The sequence below is a fragment of the Muntiacus reevesi genome, chromosome 21 (genome assembly GCF_963930625.1).
Source record: "Muntiacus reevesi chromosome 21, mMunRee1.1, whole genome shotgun sequence".
NCBI classification, from domain to species: Eukaryota; Metazoa; Chordata; class Mammalia; order Artiodactyla; family Cervidae; genus Muntiacus; species Muntiacus reevesi.
In genome coordinates this window covers 29,004,383-29,025,483 of record NC_089269.1, presented here as the reverse complement: position 1 = coordinate 29,025,483, position 21,101 = coordinate 29,004,383, and the positions used below count along the sequence as shown (strand labels likewise).

Below are 21,101 nucleotides of genomic sequence, written 5' to 3'. Positions count from 1 at the left end.
AAGAAACAGAAGACAGTAAGAGAGAGGGCAGGAGAAAAATGTCCTGAATGTGAAGCCAAGATTCTAACTGCTTCAGTGATCACAAAAATAAGAGTGACAGTGAGTACTATGACGTGAATTGAATACAACTTTCCTTAACTGCTGGACCCCACATAAATAACGTGGTCGAAAGGAAATCAGGGCTCTACATTTACTGTGTTTTATGTCATTGGAGACTTTTGCTGCAAGTCTCAAAGCAGATTATTTGGAAAACAATAAACCTGGCGGCCCCACCACCTTACTCAACCACACAGCTTTTAAAGAACTGGCTGCTTAAAAGCATGACCTGATTCTTTGCTTTTGTTGCGAAAACTTAAGGGACGTATTTTCACAATAGGGAAATTTCAGAGGTAATGCTAAAAATCATTAAATAACTTTCTTAGACATTCTCCACAGCTCTGATGTATTTAAAAAGAAATTAAATACAGACTTCAAAAGTTAACAGATAAAAGAAGAATATCATATATTCACCTTTTATCTGAGTTGATCAAATGAGCAGATGTCATAGGTCCCAAGGAAGAGATTTTTTTAATTTCTTATATTGCTTTCTGTCTATATTACACATTCCTTTCTCTGAGGAATGTAGGTGAATTATTGCATTATTCAATACATTTGAGTGAAAGAGCTTCTAAATATTAGACATGTTTTTCTACATCTAGGCAGAGGTCAATATTTGGATTGATGTGTTCAAAGACACTCAGAGCTGAAGATTGTGTTTAACAGATAGATAGATTGTACTGAATAGGAAGAATTCCTGGATTAAATATTGCCCCCAAAAATGGGGGACAGTCAGTTTTTGTATCTCATAAAAATGGTAATGCAACAATTAGCAGGGTCATATTAGAAAGCATACACTTTACTCTAGCTTAATGGGTCTAAAGATAAGCATCTATCAGCATGGAAGGATTTAGCATAAAATGACATGTAAATGAATTGATGACTTATCATAAATTAATTTTAGTGCTGAAGATGTAATGGAGACCAGCAAGATGCAACTCTATCATGGCATTTTACTGCTTAGTAACATTTGAGCAACACCTTAATGTCCTATCGGCCGTTCTTTTTTAACAGCTTGAATAAATTTGAGAGGTGTTTTTTTTTTTTTTTTGCCTTTCAGCAATTTTGAAGCCTGAGAAATTTGGAAAGATGGAAGATGCAAACACAAATAAATCTGACTATGTGACACAGATTCATTTTTCATTAGATGTTTAAATATGTATTGATTATGTTTGGGGCTATCACATGTCAAATTGGTATGGATCACTTGTAATTTGTGAAGAATCTCTCCCTTAGCTGTTTCACCTAGTGTTGGTTTCAATTTTCTTGGTTATATTTACATTTAGGAAAGAAAACCAAGTGTAACAAAAAATGGCTTACTTTTCTCTCTCTTTTCTTTTTTGTCTGCCCCGGGGTCTTTGTTGCAGTGCATGGACTTTCATTAGTAAAAATGGCTTACTTTCTAATTGATGAATCACTGTTTTTCTTTTCTTATAATCATTGTCCTCTTTTTTTTGGTAACAGTTTACATAAATCCTCAGATAATCTTTGCTGTTTAAAGAAAGAATGGTAGTGACAGATAGGTGAAATTAGTAATCATTAAATTTTAGCAATTTTACAATATGGAGGGAGTTTAATATATGTTATATACTTTTTTATTGATAACATATTGCTGATTTTCTTTAAAAATATTTGCAGCAATGTACCCATTACATATATCATGGGTATATACGTATATATGTATGTATCATATATATTCCACATCTCAAATAGAGAGGATGGTATGTCAAAGATAAAAACAGAGGAACAAAGAGGGATGGAAAATTTTTTCCTTCTGTTTATTTGTTTGCTTCTTATCCTACATCTTGAAGGCAAACTCAACTATACTAAGCTGGGGGCCCTTGCACCTTTTTAATTTGGGGTGATGACGTTTCCTACTGTCCATCATGGGTAAATCAAATTTGTATGTGGAAATCTTCATATGAAGGACTAATTACATCACTTTTTCCTCATTGTCCAAGTAAGCAACAAGAGTTGGCTGACCTTATACTCCTTATTTAATAAATTTTCTAGGAGTTACTGTGAGTATGTTCTTGCTGTAACTAAAATAAGGCCAAGGCTAGGAAATTACACAAGGAATAAAATCACGTATGAATTTATACTGAATAATGAAACTATTGAAGACATTTAATTCAGTATGCAAATGTTTATTGAATTTTTGCTGTTCAAAGTCTCTGTACATGAAGTATTAAAATGCATAACAAGTAGTTCCTGATCTCCAAAATTCCATTGTCTGGAAGAGAAAACACATATACAACAAATTCTAGTTTGTGGTGTGTTTTCAGTTGCTCAGTCATGTCTGACTCTTTGCGACCCCATTTCCTCTGTCCAAGGTATTTTCCAGGCAAGACTACTGGAATGGGTTGCCATTTCCTACTCCAGGAGGTCTTCCTGACCCAGGGATCGAACCTGATTCTCTTGCATCTCCTACTTTGGCAGGCAAATTCTTTGCCACTGCACCACCTGGGAAGCCCAGTTTGTAAAGATGTAATCAAAACTGGGGTCTGGCTTGCCACACAAGAAACCAATAAAAAGACGGGTTGGTGGAAGGAAGGTTTGCTTTGTTTTGGATACTGGCAAGGCAGGGTTGGGGGAGAGGAAGGTGGGCGCCTGTCCAAAGGCCAACTCCCCACCACTGATAATAGGCTGCGGGAAGGGGCAACATGCAGAAACAGCGTGTGTTTCAGTCAGCTCTGACCATCATCTTGAAATTAGCCCTTCGTGATCTGACCAGCATCATCTTGATTGTTTTAAGAACAGTTACTTTTCCATTCCAGGGTCGGTTTGCTCCCATTTCTTGAGGACAGTTCTTAGAATTGTGGCAGCTTGTATCCTCGCTACAGCCTGGTCATCATGTAATGAACTTCTTCACCCTGTGGGGGTTATAGATTCTGGGGGTTCAGAATCTACACGACAGCTCACAGGATATGATTCAGGATATTTTCTATAGCCCTTGAGAGGAACTAAAGGTCCTTGAATATACTGAATGACTATAAACTATTAGTATTTGATCTCCTTTGTCTGCTTTCCTTTGTTTTTGCATTTTCTCATTTCTCTGATTAAACGTATCCTATGGCTAAAGTTTTTCCACAGACAAAAGGCAAGCAGAGGACATGGGGGACAAGGACCAAAGGGTCTGCTCCATTTCAGAGATAATATATGCTAGTGTATGCTCATTGTTTAAAGAACACAGGGGGTAAAGAGATTGAGCCTCTCTTAGACAGGGTTGAAGATGAAGTAGAATCAGGGTGATGAAAGAGATGATCTGGACTTCAAAGTCTGGCAGTGGGCACTAGAGTTAGCAATCTAGAGATGTGTCAAAGGAATGAGATGAAGCAGGAGAGGTAACGAGGCACAGGCTGTTAGAGGGATAGGACTGGGAAGGTAGGCTGCACTAGGTATCGAAGGATCTCAAATACTCAAAAACAGTTGGTGTTTAAGTGTATTGACAGACTAAGTAAGGTTTTGAATGGACAAACAGAATTATGTGATTTAATGTTTCAGAAAAAAATAATTCATATAACAATGAGGAAGGTAGAAGGGACCAGAAGGAAATCAGGAATGAAATTGGAGATATAGAAAAGGTGACAGTTGTTTGGAGAGTGAGTTTCAGTGAGTTGGCACAGATTTATTTGCAGATATTCAGCAGATGTTTAGAAATACTGAAAATAGGACATAGGATGGGCCAGGACTGAGTTTTCCCATGTTTTGAAAATATCCTCAGTTCTAGGGTTTCATGTTCTTTTGTGATCACTGGTTGAATCACTTTGATTTTTTCTTATCTACTCTAGCATTATATTGCAAAGTTGATTGCATCATTTCTCCTTTCAATTTAGGCTGTTGGTCCTTGACTTGTGATTATTAACTCAGAAATGGTTCTCTCAGAGGAGGCTCTGTTGCTGGTGTTATCTTGGCTTCCTTGCAGTGGCCTGTGTCTGGGGAATTTGTTTGGAAAGGAAAAAGTGCATCTCCGTGCTTTTGGCAAATAAAATCAAAACTCTATCTTTCTCTACTACACTTAACACCCTTTTAACTTCTCTGATCCTTCTAACCCCTCTGGTTTCTGCTTTCTGTGTCATGAAAGTGCATGAACCCATGTTATTGCATCCTGGCACCTCAGCTGAAGGTACAAAGACTTTATCATGGCAACATTTTACTGTTGTCTCTTGACTATTAGAGGAAAGGGGGGAAAATCTATGGCACTTAAATGCCATAGTCTTAGTCTCTTTTATGTGAATATGTATTTGGTTTATTTAGAAATATTAACTAATGTTAAATTAGTTAATATTAACTAATTAGTGCCATAGTCTTAGACTCTTTTTAAAAATTTGGGATAAGCAACACTTGGTATCTTAATTGTGTCATATATTAATTGTACATCAACTGAAATATTATAATATTAATTGTATTAAGTAATTGAGTATGATCTCCTTGTGCTTTGGTCTAAAAAAAAGGACACAAGTGTAAATGACTTGCTAAAATTAAGAATAAGTATTTCTCAGTAGCATCTTGTTTTGCAGCTCTTTACACATAAAGCTGTGATTCTTTCCCTCTGTTGTCATTTTGCACTTTGTAGAAAAATCCAATTTAATGTCACTGGTTTTCTTTATAATGTTTAATTTTCTAAAATAAAGATTAGTATTAAAGAGAAAACTAGAGTTCTTCAAATAATGGAAAACAAAGAAATCATACTGAGCTTTGAAAATAATAGAATTTTACAAAAAGAAATATTTTGTTATATTCTATTTGTTCTGATATTATTTGTGCATTTTTATTATTAGTTTTTATTATTTCCTGAGTAATCAAATTTTTATTTGAAAATCTTAAAATAATTTTAGCCCTTCTGCAGTAAGCAAGTGTACATTTCACTAAAATTATCACTAGCCTACATTAAATTCAAAATATATTCACACTGTTCAACTGAGTTCTTGATAAGTTGACTTTAAATATGCTATACTTTATTTCAATAAAAGTGTTATTCTTTGAATTCTAGGCCTTAGCATATACATAGCAATTCTCTTTTAGAAAATAATTATGTTACAGTTTGAAAAACATCAGAATGGAGTCATAGGAAACGTCCTATTCAGGGATTGCAAACAGATACAGGTTTTAAGTGAACTTAATTCTTCTGTATAAGAAATGTTTAAAACATGGATGATGCTTGCTCATGGCTGAAGAAATCTGGATGAAGCCAGGTTTACCTCAAGGAAGAGTGAGGAGTGGAGGAATCCTCATTGCTCATTAGTATAGTGTGTACAAGCCGATGAGCTGTTCAATATATACAACTCACTAGACAATACATTTGTTTTTAGGTTCAATGGTAAATGGATGGGGCTCTGCATCTGACGAGGACCGTAACTTTTCTAGTCATAGATCTAGCGTAGGTAGCTCCTCAGATGGCTCCATCTTTGCCAGCGGCAGTTTTGCACAAGCTCTGGTGGCAGCAGCAGATAAAGCTGGTTTTAGGCTGGATGGAACCAGCCTTACAAGAACAGGTTGGTAGACTCTGAGTCAACACGCTTTGCATGAGAGAATCTTTCCCCTGAACACTGAGCTATTGATCTCCTGTCCTTTCTCCTCAGTGCGTCTGAGTGCAGGGCTCTCTCTAATCTGCATGGACAAAGTCTGAATGCTCAGTTATTACCAGAACTCTCTTAGATGCTCCCTCTGCAGAGCCAAGAATAAGCTCCTACTCCTCACCTTCCAGGGCTTCCCTGCTAGCTCAGTTGGTAAAGAAGCCGCCTGCAATGCAGGAGACCCTCGTTCAATTCCTGGATCAGGAAGATCCCCTGGAGAAGGGATAGGCTACCCACTCCAGTATTCTTGGGCTTCCCTTGTGGCTTAGCTGGTAAAGAATCCTCCTGCCATGTGGGAAACCTGGATTCGATCCCTGGGTTGGGAAGATCCCCTGGAGAGGGGAAAGGCTACCCACTCCAGTATTCTGGCCTGGAGAATTCCATGGACTCTATAGTCCATGGGGTCACAAAAGTAGGACACAACTTTCATTTTCACTTTTCACTTTCACAGCCTTCCATCCTTTATTCCCCTTTCCCTTCAAAGCTCTACTGATTAACTGGAATCTGCTTCCTTCTTCTATTACAGCCAAGCTGCAGCTAAGATTGCCATTAAATTTTCAATAACTCACACTTTGCAAAATTCTCACACAATCAATAATGTACCCAGTGATTAACATTATTCGGCTTTTATCTCCATTACTTTCCTTTGCCCCTTTTCTTTCTGCAAATGCAGTTTCTGGGAAGGCTTTCTCAGCATGGGGAGAATGGGTCTGAGGCTGTCAGTCTAACATTTCAAATGGCTGATAGTCTTAGTAGTTGTTTGGCTGTTAAGATTTTAATCCAATACTTTATTATTTGTTTTAAAGGATGCTAATTAAAAATACACCCACTGCATTTGCCAGTTGAATAAAATGATGATTACTTGTGTATTGTTCTATAGCACAATTTAATTTGGATTTCTGAAAATAATAAATAATAATAATATAAAAGACCAATTATATAGTTTTCCAGGTTTTTTTATCATTAACTCAAAAATAAATATGTAATTCACTGTGTTAATAGATCAGTAATTTTGTAATCATTTGTTTTACTGAACAAAATAGCTTTGGCATGATCCTATTATTAATACACGACTGTGTGTATGTCTTAAATGCCCATAGCAGAAAACTCTGGTGTAATTAAACTGAGCTACCTTACAAAACAAACTAATGAAATGCTACATGCATTTTTGAAATCTTAATAGTATTCAAATAGTAAGGTAAAGATAAATAACTTTGACCCTTCACTAAACTCTCAGGTTATAAAAATGAGTCTTGGGAACTTTCTTTGAATTATACCACCATATAACATCATACTATCTGAGTGTGCACTAGGTATCTACAAAGTAAGGAAGATTCTCCAGGCATTGCAGAGGTTTATTTTTCATATAGCATCTGAGCTAAAATATGTTGTACTATAACAGTTATTCAAGTTTTCTTGCTTTAGAAGGCCCAAGTGAGAAACTTTATGTTGTCTGAGCGCTTTGTGTGACATAGATATAAGCAGAGCAGTAAGAAAGTGCGAGGAAACTAATAAATTAGAAGGCATAAGTACGTTTCTTGCATGTATGCTAATAGCTGATAAAGCATTAAACAGTATCACGTCACATTGACTTAAAATGTAACCACATACAGTAATTTTGAATGAAATGAATACATGCACAAGAAAATAAATATATGTACATAAACGCTCTCATGCCATAATTAAACCCATAAGATGTTGAAAATTTATTAGTTAACCTTTTGCCAGAATATATTTCCCAACATATTACACTAAGCTGCAAGAAAAGGACATAGCACATTTCATTTTTCAGTAAGAATTCGGAGTCTGCTCAGATAGAGTACTATTCATCAGAAAACACCTATTGCACTTTGGTGATTTTACAAGGTGATTTTAAACTGCTATTTATCCTATACTATACACTAATGTTATTGAGTTTCTGCTAAAAGAAGTAGAATTCATTGTGTATATGTATGGGTGGTAAGGTCAATTTAATATATGTGTCTGAGCAGACCTTTCATGTAAAATTTAAAATGTAATTACTACAGGACATTTTTCTGTGCTCAAAGAAAGTTCGTAAGATTCCAAGGGTGAAATTTGATTAAACAAGACAGTACATAATTCACTTCAGAAAAAGCTTTCTTAACTTTAAGGAGTAAAAGCTGCACAAATTTGCATATATCTATGAAAATGTCACTAAGATCACCAAGGTTAAATCAAAATATAATCAAGGAATGTTGATTGGTGGTGGACCTGTTTCATATTCATTTGTTTGCATTTTTCAGTGGGTAGTGTATTGGTTATAAAAACTGGACCAAAAAAATGCAAGAGGGCATATTTTTCCTATGGAGATGGACCAGTATTTTGTATCTTCAAATGACATCTCCAGGCAGCTTTAGAAGTTAGTCTTAGAGCAGAAATACAAAACAGAATCAGCGCCTTATAATAACGTTCTCTATATCTCGTTCCCTTTGTTTACTTTTCAGGCAAAGCCTTTACCTCCTCTCAAAGACCTCGACCAACCAGCCCATTTTCTACTGACAGTAACACCAGTGCAGCTCTGAGTCAGAGTCAGAGGCCTCGGCCCACTAAAAAACACAAGGGCGGGCGAGCGGACCCGCAGCCAGCCTTGCCTCACCGCAGGGAAGGGATGGCAGATGGTAGGTTTGTTTTCCTCTCTCTGGTCTCCTAACTGAAGAGACTTGTTCTGCGAAGTCAGTAACTTAGCCTAAAGACACGATGGTAGATCAGGTATCACCTTGTTATGCAGCCAGGCTGACCCCCTGGCAGTGTGGTCTTATTTCAATAAAACACCCTCTTTTCTTTAACAATCTGGATTTATTTCCAATTATCCAGCCGCAGGAAATACATGCCATCCTGCTTGACCATGTTGATTTTTCTGCCATTCTGGCATTTTCCCATTAGTGCTTCCCAACGGCCATTCCTTTTTAAGAATAAGGAAGAAAACGTCAGTAGCATGTGCACTCGCCATGTCGTTGAATCGTTTTTGAAGCTGAATTAAGATGTCTTAGATGGTACTTCACTTTTGAAAAAGACCTTTTCAAAAAGTCTTTTATTTTTTTTTGACAAAGATTTCCAGTTTATGAATTTTTAAATTTCACGAATTTCAGGGCTAAAAATATGTTATAGACCATCTGGTTGATGGGTCAGTAACCTTCTGAGAAGTCTAGATAGTAAATATGTTTGGCTTTAGCCAAGCCAAACAATCTCTATCAAGACTACTAGTGTCTGTGCAGCTATAGATAAATGTAAATGAATGGATATAACTGATTTCCAATAAACCTTCATTGACAAAACAGGCAATGGCTTACTTTGGCCCATAGCTTGGATTTATCTCAATTTTTTCACCTATATACAGCATCCAGTCTTTGAGTATTTGCTTAAATACTGCTAGTTTCAGGGAACAAAATATTATTGGAAGACGTCCTTTTTCAATAAGAAATAGTTCATCAACTCTGTATTCAACTTAATTATCATATGTCTAAATATGGGGAAAAAAGTATGTATACTGAAGTTTTATCCTAAGGAATATGTAAGATTACATATGTAAAGAGCCCAGTATAATGTCAGACCCAGAGGTAAATTTCTTCCTCTTTCTCTACACTATATCCGCTAAGCACACAAACTTCTTCCTGAGATAGCACTACCAAACATCAAAAGAATGAACCTAGCCAGGCTGCACATCAGAACCATCTGGGGAACTCTTAAAATACACCCTGGAGATTTTGATTTAATTGTTCTGGGGCGAAAACCAGCCATGAGTATTTTTAAAGCTCCACTGGAGAACCTAATATGCAGTTAGCTTTGAGAAGCTGTAACTGCGTTCTTGGCACTCATCTCAGGCTCTTAGACCTCCCATTATAGGACAGGATGAGGCTTCCTTGGAAAGGAAGTATTTGCTCTTTATTCGTTTGAGGGCAGGTCTTTCGCTGGCAGTCTCCATGTGCTTCCTCTTGTCATTTAATAATGCTAAGAAGACTTTAAAAGCCCAAAATAAGTTGTCTAAAAGCCTTCAGGTTTACTTATCTTTCCTGCTTCCTTTGTTTTCGTTGGAAAGTGTTTCTGTGGAATACAAGGGTAAGGGTACAATCAAAATTTTGATTCTCAATAAGTGGATATCCTGTGGTGAGCAAAAATGTGTGCCATCTCCTTTCTGCCCCCAATGATCTGAAGATTAGTTGAGCACTTGAAGCAGTCTATAGTGTTGATCTTATTCCTTCCAAATACAAAGGACTACTCACTGATATTCTATTACAAATCTCAGCATTAATAATTTTGTATGATTTTCCTGCTATGAATGTCATGAAGAGAGGGAAATATCCAGGGACTATATGGGTATTTTTGTGGCTTTTCCAAAATGTTTGAAGATCATATCCAGAATATGTGGAAGATATAAAATATAAACCAATAAAATAGCTCTTTTCTTTCTCCCTAAAACATTTTCCTTGCAAGCTTTCTTCAGAAAGTCTAGTTAAAGTAACCTAACTCCTAGTTTAAAGCATGATTGATATATTGCTTATATTTCTAAAACACAAATAGGTTCCTAAACTTTCAAATTTACCAGCTTTCCAAAAAAGATTTTGGATTATGTGTCATTAGTAGATACATTCTGAAAGTACTGATATTGCAAAGCATATTTTGGCTCACAAGTGTTTGATCCAAAGACATTTTAGGTATGATAAAGAAGATTTATTTTGGATCACACTCTACAGGTTATCTTTAAGAATACTGCTATTTTACCACAGATGTTTATGCCATAGTTTTTATATGGTATGAATCCATGCATCAGTAATAAGTTCATATGATTTGTATGTAAAATCAAACTGTTCTTTTGGGGAAGTTTAGTAGCACTTAATGTATAGATGTTTTACAGTAAAATTTTTGCATTATAGATTTTACAGCAGTGTTTATGAATATAGTAATCAGGGTAACCATTGATGGCTGCTATATCAGCCTCTATCCCCTCAGTGGCTTAGCATGGTAACCGTTTATTTCTCACAGACACAGTGATCTATAAAGGTCAGGTGGCTCTCCTCAAAGTTGTAGTGTAAAGACGTTTGCTTCTTAAATATTGATACCCCGTTATTTCCAAGATGGGACCTTCCTGGTTTCTGAGCGAGGGAAGACAGAACAGAAGTGATTACCTGGAACGTTCTATAGCTTGTCAGTGACTCAGATGGTAAAGAATCTGCCTGCAATGTGGGAGACCCAGGTTCGAATGCTAGGTTGGGCAGATCCCCTGGAAAAGGAACTAGCAACCCACTCCAGTGTTCTTGCTCAGAGAATCTCATGGACAGAGGAACCTGGCGGACCATGGGGTCACAAAGAGTTGGGCACAGCTGAGCGACTAGATGAGATGGTGGCTAGGCCCACAGGTGGTACATTCACTCCTTCATGGGCAGGAACTCTGTCACATGGCGTCAAACTATCTACTGGAGCAGGAACGTTATTATTGTAGGCAGTATCAGTCTCTGTTTCAAAGACTATGCAAAAACCCACACACAAATTAGGAAATGTTCTTCCCCATTGGATAAAGTCTCACCTAAGTAGGCATTGTTCAGTGCAAATCATCTATCCATTTGCATAAACCAAAGAATATCCTTTAAAGCGAATCCATTGACCAATGCTGAACAAAGGAGGCAAGAGAGGTAGTTAGTTCTCTGTCAGCCTTTTTTCCCTAAATCATCACTTTTCAGCCTGTCCTCCCTTCATCCTAATGTCTCTTCAGAGAAAGGGCTCTTTCCCAGCTCTGCCATGGAATAAATTTGACCATTGAGCAAATTAGTCATTACTCTATTCATTAATCTATTCATTCATAAATCTGTTCATTCAAATATTTATTAAGCTCCTACCAAACGACAGGCACAGTGGGAACTATACAGATGAAATTCCCTGGCCTCCTGTAGCTCACATTCTAGTGAGAGAAGATAGATAAAGGCAAACATAAATATAAAAGTGAAAAGTAAAGGTATACAAGATGGTGGTGTCATGGAGAAAACAAAACCTAGGAAGGAAGCTGAGAAATATAGACATGGGGGAGATATTTTTAATGTAGAGTGCTCAGGGGAGGCCTTACCAAGAAGATGACATTTGAGAATAGATTAGAAGATTACGAGAGAAAGAGCAATGCTTATATCTGAGGAAAAGTCATTCCAGGAAATGAGAACAGCGAGTGGCATCCTCAAGTGTTTAATTAAAAGGAAGAGGAAGAGTGTGACTGAAGCAGTGTGTGTGCTCGCTCAGTCGTATCTGCGGCCCCATGGACTGTAGGTGAAGCAGAGAGAGCAGCAAAATAGAGTGTGAAGTCAGACAAGTAAGTGAGGACCATTGTTCTGAGGACCCTATAAGCCTCTGTAAGGACACCGGCTCTTTACTTTGAGAAAACAGTAATGGTGTGTGCACGCATGTGTGTGTGTGTGAGAGAGAGTGTGTGTGCATAAGGCAGGGGAGTTAGAGATTTTCCTTCAGTTTTTATTAAAAAACAAATCATTCTGAATGCTACGAGATAGCCTGAATGTGATTCTGTGTGGAATCACACAGAAACTATGTAAGTAATGTAGGGAATAGGTGGTTGAGATCCACACCAAGCTAGAATCAGTGGGAGCAACGAGAAAGGTTGAATTCTAAATAGGGAGGCAGAGCCCACAGCTTAATGAAATTAATAAAGGTATAAAGCAGGGAAGTCAAAGATTACTCCAGCCTTAGGACCAGCTTGTAGTACTTGAGATGAGGAACATTAGGGAGGAAACGTTTTGCACAGGAAGTTCTAGAGCTCACTTTCCAGGTGTGAAATCTGAGATGCTTACTAAACATCAAAGCCAAACTCTTCAATATGGATTTACTTAAGATGAATCTGGAGTTCATGGAAGGAGAGACCCAGACTGGAGATATTTGATTTCTTTACGCCTATTTTTCTTACCTAAAAAAGAGTATAATAATGACAGACGTATCACTGGATTGTTGTGCCTGACAATTGCAAATCCTCAGTAGGCCAGTAAGAGTCTCTTTGGTGAATTGATTTAGTTGAAATGAATCAACAGAAATGAATAATAAATTTAATTTAAGCAAACATATTTGATTACATTCTTTCATTTTTTCCACAGCCATTCTTAATCTCATCTTTTTTTCCAATTTATTTCAATGTGCTTTCAATGTTCTTTCATCTTAGACTACACAAACTCCAAGGATATTACTGAATTATGTAGCCATATAATTTCAGGTTAAATTAAATAGTAATCAGAATTTTAGCTAGCATAAGCAGATGCCATTTTGGCCATTTTAAAAATTAAGCTGCTCTGATGGAGAATAAAAATCAATGACGAGATATGTTATTTTAGAAGCAAATGTAATAATTTCCCCCCAACTGGCAGTCTTAAGTCTAATAACTCAAGTAAAATAATTAATTTGCATTTCTAATAATACAAACTGAAGGAAATCAGTATTGAGTATAGAGGAAGCACCAAACTCATTGGTGAATTATTCAACAAACAGATCTCTCAATATTGGATTACCTTTTCATTTTGGAAGAAATGTTCCAATTGCAACTCTGTTCTCCCAGATAGAAACCAAGTTCCCTTCAATAATTAGGAATTCATAATCTAACAAGATGATGTACAAAAGAACTGGGAATGCTGCTCCAGTGTAGGAACTCCCCAAGTAGATTCTGAGGATATTTTCATTGTCAGTTTAATGAAGGTCAATATTAATTTGCTTATAAAGGAGAATATGAAACTTCTTAAGAAAGTCTTTTAAAGGAGCAACTTAGCCTTCCTTAGACTATCTTGTGTACACAAGAAATTTATACTTTCCCCTTTTGAATTTCATGAACAATATTATTAGAAACAAGTGCACCATTGCTAAGATTGCATGGGAAATAATTATCTATGTTATATACATTATCTTCTATTAATGATACAAGTATGTATATTGTCCATGATAATGGATCTTGGTGAACAAATAATATAGCTATTGATACTCTAAGGATGAACAAAGTTTGCAACAACATTCCAAAAAAATGGAGGAAATAATCCAAAGGAATGTTAGAATGTTTCAGTTCAGTTCAGTTCAGCCGCTCAGTCGTGTCCGACTCTTTGCAACCCCATGAATCACAGCACACCAGGCCTCCCTGTCCATCATGAACTCCCGGAGTTTACTCAAACTCATGTCCATCGAGTCGGTGATGCCATCCAACCATCTCATTAGAATGTTTAGAAGATCTCAAAATCTTCAACAAAGTAATATTAGTATAGGACTAGTATAACAGTATACATTATATTATAGAACTATAATACTTATGTATGAAAAAAGCGACTATGATTTCACAATTGAAGACATTTCAAATATAAAAGCGTCATGGTCTAACAAGCTAATAAGAGAAAAATGAAAAATTAGCTAGGTATTTGAACTTTTAATTTTTTCGTGTATTTAATGTAAAGAGCTTTTATGAAAAATTATATATTCCACTACATCTCAGCTTTTCATGATGCATTGCCTTCTCTAGCACCATGAAACATATTCTATCTAAACTCCGAACATTGGTTATTACTTATTAAAATTAATACATTGGAAGATTATAATATATTAGTTGTAACTCATTAGCTAACTCATGAAACGAACAGCCAGAATTGGTTGTCAGGCAGAATGTTAATTGCATTTAATAAATGTTAGCTTAACACTTTGTTGCTGAATGTGCCACATACACGAACAAGAGCAGTCATATGCTGTGTATGATCCAGCATACAGTTCTTAATTTCCCGAGGGCAACATTTCCTAGGGAGATTGACAGGGCAGCTTTTATTCTTCCCGGGGCCTTTTATTAACACAGCTGCTAGAATTTCTAGTTGTTTTGCTTCCTGGTATCCTACTTTGGGGAGGTGGCAGTGGACAGTGGCTTAAAGATGGAGAAATCATAAACTGTCCTTTACACCTTGGACATCAGTCTCCATGTGCAATTGAAAACACTCACCATGTACAATAGTTGGATAAAATTGGTTGATTTTATTTCAAAGGCACTGTGATCAAAAGATAGCAAAGCGACCAATAATATGCATTTCAGATATAAATAACTGACCTTTCCTCTCCAAAATTTATTTTGTATGGGTGATACCTTTAGGAGGGCGACGTTTTTCTTTTTTCTTCATCTTGAATTAAAACCTGTATTTTTTTTTATTACATTTTAGTTTATTCTAAACATTATTCAAAATTTTTAGATCTTCCACCACCACCAGATCCCCCTCCAGGTCAGGGTTTAAGGCAACAGATAGGCTCGAGCCAGCATGCTGGTAACGTGGAAAATTCAACAGAGAGGAAAGGAAGCTCTCTGGAGAGACAGCAAGCATCCACCCTAGAAGACACAAAGAGCTCTTTGGATTGTCCAGCTAAAACGTCCCTAGAGTGGCAGCGGCAAACCCAGGAATGGATAAACTCCACTGAACGCCCAGAAGACATACGGAAAGCCCTCCACAAACAAGGTGTCGGACCAGGTGTGTTCTGCACAGTCCCAAGAAAGTGTGGACTTTGACCTTTTTTTTTTCTACCAGGTATTTTGGAAATGCCAGTTGTTTAAGGGCATCTGAAATGCATTTGCCTTGAACCACTAATTGAAGTTGGAATTCACAGCAAAGCTCACCTGCGCACCCCTTAAGGCTGAGTCCAGTAGGGGTCCTTCCTCAAGTTAACCTCTGCGTAGGCTCTTTGAGCCCAAGAGACATTGGGCTTCATCTGTAATGCTCAGGAAACCATTTGATTTTTTTTTTTTTTTTTTGCCATTTTTGTTTGTATCGAGTACTTTTAAGACCACTAAACTTCATCTTTAGTATCAATTGAATCTCTGCCTTCAACCAATTTGTCCATTTTGACTGAAGTAACTAGTTATTTTTAGAGAACTCACTTCAGTCAAATTGGTAAATTAACGGAAATAACAAAGTTGCAAATAAACAGACAACCACAGAATATTCATATTAGAAAAGGTGAAACTGGCACCTGCACTTGCTCCAACTGATTAAATTGAGTTGATTATTAGCACTTCAATGGGAAATGTTTTTGCTTATAAATCAAGCTTGCTGGAAATGTCACAAAATAAGTTTCATCATTTGCAGTTGGATTTTTTTTTTTTTTTTTTGGTGGAGGTACGTTTAACCAGTTATAGAAATCATTTCTGCAACATCTCTTATGTCAGAATTCATTGAGTATTAAAACATACATACACACACACACACACACATTGAAAGTTTCCTTATACATTCTTTCATTTATTTGGACTCAGTCTTTTCTGGATATGTCCTCTACTTATGCATTTTCAATAATTTTATTTTGTCACAACTTGGTGCTTAAAGTTTTAGCTTGAAATATAGTTAGGAAAGAGCCAAAAGATGATAATATTAATATCTAGATTTAGTGGAACATTTAGGAAGCTTACATCATTAAGGCTGTAAAAGAAAAATCATGTGATGCTTGTCATTAAAGCTATCTAAGAAGAGAAATTCTAAATGGAGTTAGCATGTTTTTTGTCACCTAATCACAGTAATGATAACTCATCCCTAGAAAGAGACAAGAGACAGAGGGGTGGAGAGCAAGAGAGATGGAGAAAAAATGAAAGAAGAAAGAGAAAAAGAGAGAGAAAAAGCAGTAGTATTTCAAAGTATTAAGTATTTAGTAATGCACATCATGGATTATTTTTAGAGAGATGGTACATAAAAAGGATAGGAACATTAATAAAATGAATGAGTTTCTCTTTTTCTTTAAGGAAATAAACAGCTTTTCAAATAGTATATTTCTATTCAAAGAAGCAATAGAAATTTAAGAAGCTTAGTTTATTAACTAGCATATAGTTCTTTATCTAAATTGAGAAAATGTTGCCATAATTTAAGACAAAAACCATGTTCCTTCCATCTTAGTGAAAAAATTAAATTTCAGCCCCACTGAACCCAGAAATTATTCTCCGAAAAGATTTTGTCAAACAATACAGTCATTACATGCAAATCTCTTTTATAATGAATTTAAATTTTGCAAATAATACATGACATTGTATACTTATCCCAAGATCTCTTTTAATTTAATCCTGCCTCAGTTCCTGTTGTAGGACATGTTGCCTGCACATAGACATTCCTTTAATATCTGGGTCTTGTTAAATTCTTTCTAATTTTACTAAAGAGTGAAATGATAAAGAAGCCTAGCTTGAGCTTAACGTTAAATTTGTTTTGCCTCTGTTTAGCTGTTCACCTAAACCCATTGCATTCCCTTTTTTTCAGATGAGACATTGGTGCCCTACAGCAAGCCCAATTTCCCATCTCCAGGGGGTCACAGCTCGTCAGGAACGGCTTCTTCTAAGGGATCCACTGGACCTAGGAAGGCCGATGCTTTGAGGGGAAGCCACCAGCGCAATGCCAGCGACCTTCTTGACATAGGATATATGGGCTCAAATAGTCAAGGACAGTTTACAGGTGAATTATGTAAGTGCCTTAGGGCATTTAAAAGGCACTGAGAAAGAAAACTGGGAGAATAACGTAAGGGAGAAAAATGTTTTCCTTGACCCTCTTAGAATATCTGACTGGGTCTGAAAACCAAACTGATGAGAGAGATCACCAAGAAAAAGAAGCATACACATTTTATTGAATTTTTACATGAACATGGGAGCCTTCACAGGAGAATGAAGACTCAAAGAAGGGCAGTAAACTTTTTGCTCCTTTAGACAAAGAAAGAGTAAATGTGTGAGAATTTAAAAAGAGGTCTGGGCTGGGGATAGTAAAGCGTGAAGAAGTAACCAAAGGTTAGTTTAACAAAATTTTGACAAAAATAACTTCCTTTCTCTTGGTACAGAGCAGGTATCTGTCACATAGATTAAATCATCATCCTTCAGGGAAGGGTGAGGTGGAAGTCAGAGTGCTCTTTATGCTTCTGCTATTTTTTTCAAACTCCCTCACTCTAAGATATTCAGTATGCTAAGGTACCATATTTTGAAGTATGTCCCGAATCCTATCAATAACACTGCCACAGTAAACAAATTTCAAAACTGTAGAAAAAGCTTGCTTTACGATGAGAAAAAAATAAATTATGATTTTGAGCAGGTTTGGTTATAATAAAGACCACTGCTCTTTCTATCAGTCAAGTAAAACATTTCTTCTGTCTCAAGCTTGGATTTTTTTTGTACAAAAATTGTAGAAATTAGGCAATTAATTTTAATACTTACATGTTAATTAAATATAGTTTTTTGTAGTTTTCTTTGCCTGCTTAACTGAGCACAATAGGGAAATATTTGCCCGTTGGTAGTTTTAAAGAACCTTCTTGGGAATTCCTCATCCCCTAGTCACTTCATTTTTTTATTTTGTACATTTAGGAAGTCAGCCTTGAAAAGTTCATCATTGATTTTAGTTAATTTGTAGTACTTCGATTACAATAACTTATAAATTTCTCTTTTTGATAAAGAACTGGCATTGGTAGTTAATATAATTAAACTACTTTTTAATTATAAAATACTAGAGAAAGAGAGAGGGTGTCACGGTTTGTCACACACAGTAAAAAGCATTGAATTCTTTGTGTTCATTGCATCATGAAAGTTACCAATTTCACGAACCAGTGTCAGAATTATATTTTCAACTGCTTCCTTGAATTCAGTTTATCTGAAGGAATAGCCCTGAATTCCAGTCTTCTCAACCTTCTCTTCTCAACCTACCAATTTCACTAACCAGTGTCAGAATTATATTTTCAACTGCTTCCTTGAATTCAGTTTATCTGAAGGAATAGCCCTAAATTCCAGTCTTCTCAATGTTCTCTGGTTATGTGAGAAAAGAAAGTAAACTGCCTTCCTGACTCTCTATGCCCTTGTCTAAAGCATTGCATTACTCATATGTTCACATTACTCTGATGCTCAGACTGGGGAATGCCATGAGATAATGAAAGCTGAAAGTACTTTCAAAACTGTAAATTTCTTTAATTTTAATTAATAGGAGTTATTATTGTTACCTGTTACTAATCTGATTATAATTAAGATGTGTTTATCATTTTAATTTGATTCAGGACTACTTGGATTTTACTGTAACTATTATATGGGAGTAATTATAGGCTCATAAGAAATATAAAAATGATTTACTTGGATGTTAAGTCGCGAAATTTTACAACGTTCTTTGTCTTTCCCTTTCCATAAGCAAAAAATTTTAAATTCACAACCTCACAAAATCCAAGATGTCATCTTCATCTATTATCTGTGTGCCTTGCTTTTTGTTATGCTGATCAAGATATAGACTACTTAGTTTAAATGCAAACTTATTTCTGTTTTTTTTTTTTCTTTAATCTCTTCGCAGAGTAACTGAGAGGAGACATGCAAAGCTGCTCTGAAAGACCATCAGGTCTGAACTCATGGAAGTGATAACACTAATAATCAGTGCAATGAACAATTTCTTTATTTATGTACTATTAAAAGAACTGTAAATGCAATGTAAAGACACACAGCCACACATATCCCACAGATATTTTACTTGTGTTCTTCTCTTAAGTACACCACCCACCTTAACTCTTTCTTGTCAGGAGTATATAAAAAAGAAAGAAAACAAAGCTCGCCCTCCAGGAAGAAAAGGATTTTCCTCTGTATATAATTTCTTTTGTGCATTTCTATGCAAGCTCACTCTTTTTAGCTCTGTTCATATTATTGTCTGTTCTTATTGGTCTGTTGTACTATATGTGAATTAATAGGCTGTGGTGCCATATATTAACTTTTAATTGTGTAACTTTTATGTTTAAATTTTGCACTGCAATTTTATTTGGTGATAAGCACAAATCTCTACTCCTCGTGACATGAAGAAAAAGACTGAATGTGAAGGGAGTTTCTGTACTGTAAGCTAGGTTGGATAATGCTGGTTGTAACCAATGACATTAGGGGGCTTTCCGTTGGGGTGTAGAAATAGGAAGATGCAAAGGAACAGTGATGTTGGCTAAGTCTTCTTTGAACATCAGGGACTGAGTCAATAATAAAAAAAAAAGGAAAGAAAAGCAGTTACGTGGCTTTTTACTATTGATAAGAACAGGGGTCAAAAGAAGGAAGTTGAAATCCTAAAACTGAATAGGCATTAAAATATACAGGTAGCAATGATGTACTAAACTTGCTTTTTAAAAAAAGGAAATTAAAGTTATGTTTAGAAACAACTTTACCTGTCATTGTAATTGACCTGTCTCAGAATTAACAACAAGCAAAAGGAAATTAGTGTGTTTCACAAGAGCTGTATTTATATTACAGTTTTTTAAAAAACATTGTCTGAATTACCATAACTAATCTCTCCAACTCATTAAGTCAGAATATAATATGAAGTTCCCCAAGGAAACAAATAAAATGAACTCTAGAATATCTAGCAAATAGTTAAAGAGGCAATTTATTATTAGGACATACTCGGGCTGCTTCCAAATACAAAAACTCTATTGCAATATCTTGTTTCATCTTTCTAATACATGTACAGTACATGCTAGAGGATAGAGCTGCATCACTTCAAGTCATTACTTTTTAAAAAATAATGCAGTCTATTTGCAACTTTGTGTTTCATTTGATTAAGAAGTGAAGTTTATGCCACCAAATGTATAGCCAAATTGTAAGTGCTTAAAAAGCAGTGTTCAGAGTATGTTCAGTTCACAGTAAGTAGATTTATTGGAATAAATCTTTTATGGTTCATTCTCAGAAATTGGCTACCAACTAAAAAATGTTTGACCCACTTTGAATGAGTAAATCGAAAAGAATAATTTTAAAGAAGAACAATGCATGTTTATACACTTTTTAAATAAAACCAAACCTCATAAGTGGACATTAATAACAGTGTCCTGCCTCATTTGTTTTCACGACTTTGAGAACCAGAAGTTCCTGAACATCAATCATGTATCCTCCAAATGAATATGACTTTGAAATATATATTAGCTACTGTACATGTATAGTCAATCAGTCAAGTAGCAGAGAAATTTTCTGAAATTCCCACTTGTGACATTTTTCCACGTGCTACCTACACAATTTAAATTATATTTCTAGTTATGCTTTCTCATGTTTGTCCTATGATACGTTCAGTAGTTGGTACTTTGAAAGATATTCACTATGATGGTTAAGATCAGTTCTAGAATATGGGACCAGTTTGAATGGCAATTCATACTCTGCATTATTGGCTCAGTCACCAACTGTGTATCATACTGTTATAGCGAAGGGAGGAACCTAGTTAAATGTTTCCATCTTTTTTATTCCCTAAGGCTGCATCAACACAGGCAAGAGTAGAGAGGAACATAATATTCTTTATGGGCCCCCTACATCTTCTTGGTCCCATGTAGTTCATTTCTACACTGAAGAGAAAAAGAATTCTGAGACACCCTTACTATTCCCTTTGTCATCTTTCTACCATCAGTGCCTGAATTTTAATGCAGTTTGATTTCTCTGGGACAGAGACTAGGGATGATGAGAAGTTTCTG

At 36.0% G+C, this 21,101-nt stretch overlaps 1 protein-coding gene across 7 annotated transcripts in view; it reads left to right on the top strand.

Moving 5' to 3' along the window:
- Window positions 1-20,464, top strand: part of ROBO2 (roundabout guidance receptor 2) — a 655,957-nt gene extending 635,493 nt beyond the window's left edge. For 2 of the 7 annotated variants that reach the window (XM_065913477.1, XM_065913475.1), the window contains exons 25-29: window positions 5,409-5,591; window positions 8,138-8,311; window positions 14,882-15,154; window positions 16,922-17,122; window positions 18,971-20,464. In XM_065913477.1, the coding sequence (XP_065769549.1) occupies window positions 5,409-5,591; window positions 8,138-8,311; window positions 14,882-15,154; window positions 16,922-17,122; window positions 18,971-18,972 (833 nt within the window). In that variant the 3' untranslated portion in view covers window positions 18,973-20,464. The remainder of the gene's footprint in view (window positions 1-5,408; window positions 5,592-8,137; window positions 8,312-14,881; window positions 15,155-16,921; window positions 17,123-18,970) is intronic. The other 5 variants (XM_065913481.1, XM_065913480.1, XM_065913476.1 and 2 more) reach the window with 4 other exon arrangements.
- Window positions 20,465-21,101: the final 637 nt, after the last annotated feature.